The sequence below is a fragment of the Engraulis encrasicolus genome, chromosome 22 (genome assembly GCF_034702125.1).
Source record: "Engraulis encrasicolus isolate BLACKSEA-1 chromosome 22, IST_EnEncr_1.0, whole genome shotgun sequence".
NCBI lineage: Eukaryota > Metazoa > Chordata > Actinopteri > Clupeiformes > Engraulidae > Engraulis > Engraulis encrasicolus.
The window spans coordinates 24,463,502-24,466,001 of record NC_085878.1 but is presented as its reverse complement, the minus strand read 5'-3'; the positions used below and the strand labels follow the sequence as shown (position 1 = coordinate 24,466,001).

The following is a 2,500-nucleotide window of genomic DNA, read 5'->3' as shown; positions in this document are numbered from 1 at the left end:
CTAGCTCACGTCCCCGTGCGCTGAAATTATATAACAGTGAATCACAGCGACTCTCAAGAGTTCAAACGGACTTAAGAGAGGAGAAGGAAAGGAAAGGAAGAAGGAAAAAAAACACTACCACTTCACGGTTTTTATCTTCCTTTCTTTTTTCTTTCTTCGAATCGATTCCAAATATCACCCTCCCTTCATCTAGACATATTGCCTTTTGAAGTACGGTAGCTGAACCTTTCTTCTTTTGCTGTTATACCCTTGATATGCAAGGAATGACCCAAGGTGCACGCTTAATAGATCACGCCCCAAATAGGACTTCAGACACAAGCAATCTCTATGGAAATGGATAGAACCGATTGACATCGGGGGAATGTGGCCTGCCTCTTTTCTCTTCTGAAATAGAACACCTTGCCTTTCCTACTTTAGGAGCTCCTCTTTTTTCTTTAAGATATATAAAAATGAATATACCTCATCCTGATGGTCTGGGTGGGAGACTTTTTTCGCGATAGATCAATGCCGAGCGAGACCTGTCTGGATGGTCGGTCGGTCGGTATTTGAGCTGGACCTGCCGTGATTTACACCCTCTCCCCTCGCCGTGCCAAGTGGCATCTCTGAGTAACAAGTGCTGTCAATTTCTTTTATTATTCCGTCGCCTCCAAACACACAATGGCATCCCGCTCAAGCACAGCAGCCGATATTGCTTTTTTATGGCCCTATCGGTAAGCATCCGCGGAAATGAAAAACACCTCAGGTTACAGGACGCTGAAGAAAGTGAACTTCTCTATGAGAGAAAAAGAAAAAAAAATGAATCCATGTGCGCGAGCCCAGACTGTCTAATATTCATGCACTGCAGGCCCTGCATTTTTCATTCCTCTAAATATTATTTTTCATCACATCTTATCATCCGTCAGCATATTTGACATTTTGCTCAAGCTCAAGATTCACACACACACACACACACACACACACGCGCGCGCACACACACACACACACACACACACACACACACACACACACACACACACACACACACACACACACACACACACACACACACACACACACACACACACGCACACACCTACACACACACACACACACACACACACACACGTATACAGTACATGCACACTGTGGTGTGTGCATGAGTGAGGCTTCTTCAGATTAAACAAAATTAAAAAGAGATTTCAAACTTCGTTTTCTCAAGCAATTAGGCTTGGCAATGAGCCATCTCCACCAAATTGATGTTGCTGCTACTTGAGTGGCGCAGCTCAGTAGCGTGTTTTGAATGTATCTACGATTCGATATGAAACCTTTCAAAACATAGCTTCACAGTGATGCGACACAGCCTTAATGCTAGGTAATTAGGAGGATGGTTCTGGGGAAGACACGAAATGCTGTGTTATGCATTACAATAGACCGTTTTTACTATGTTAGTGTGCTTTGGATGTTCTTCTCTCTACTACACCATTTATTAGTGAGGTCTTTTGCCTGGATATAGGTATATATATGCTTGCAATGGCCAGTATTCAACCAAACTTAGTTAAGTTCTGTGTAGCCTACTGCTGATAACTAGTGTTGCAACACACACACACATTGTCATGAGATCAGTGACTGCATCGAGCCGCTGTCACGGTAGATTCCTATCCGTTTCCCCCTTGCACTCGGAAACCGGGCTGTGCTTGTCTGATTCTTGTTCCGCTGGATTTGGGATTGCAGACAGCCCTTATTAGCTTATGTATATTGAGATCTCAGCTCAGTTCCACATCATTGCAGTGTAATGAGAAAGCAAACGAGTTTGCAGCTGAGTGGCTCCGACACTTTACTGGCTCTTTTTTATATATAAGTATATTTTAAAATGGTGTAATTTAATAATTTACGTCTAGTTATATACTTATATATTTATACTTGCCTATTCTCTCCTTTTAAAAGATATGTTGTGGGACTTTGTTGGACAGGACAATTTGAGAGAAGACAAGAGGGCAATGGGAGAGAGAGACAGGAAATGATCCAAAAATTGACCTCAGGCCAGAATCAAGCCGGAGTCTCTGGTGTAACAGTGCGTTGCCATAACCATTTGAGCCACGACCAGGGCCATTTTCCTACTCACTCATGTATATAATATATATATTTATTTTCCCATTTCAGCTCGGGACATCCAGGCGTGGGAGTATGTGCCCTTGGGGCCGTTCCTGGGCAAGAACTTTGGGACGACCATCTCCCCCTGGGTTGTGCCAATGGAGGCCCTCATGCCCTTTGTGGTGCCTAATGCTGTCCAGGTAAAGCACCTCAACTCCCGCACTCATACAGAGAGTGATGAGGGAGTAGAGTCTAATATCATGGACTTGTATAACCCCCACCCCACCTTTCCCAGCTCTGTCCAGCTTTCCAGCTCAGCGTTTTACCTTTTGACCTGTAAGGAACATAATTGTAAAGAGATTATTAAAAAATAATAATAATAATAATAATCCAAATAATAAAAAAAATGAATACACATGTATATTCATTT

The 2,500-nt window shown here is 42.9% G+C and overlaps 1 protein-coding gene across 1 annotated transcript in view; it reads left to right on the top strand.

Annotated features, from left to right (window-relative positions):
- fah (fumarylacetoacetate hydrolase (fumarylacetoacetase)) overlaps nucleotides 1–2,500 on the top strand; it is a 19,053-nt gene that overhangs the window by 8,064 nt on the left and 8,489 nt on the right. The window contains exon 9 of the mRNA XM_063188801.1: nucleotides 2,140–2,270. Within this exon, the coding sequence (XP_063044871.1) occupies nucleotides 2,140–2,270 (131 nt within the window). The remainder of the gene's footprint in view (nucleotides 1–2,139; nucleotides 2,271–2,500) is intronic.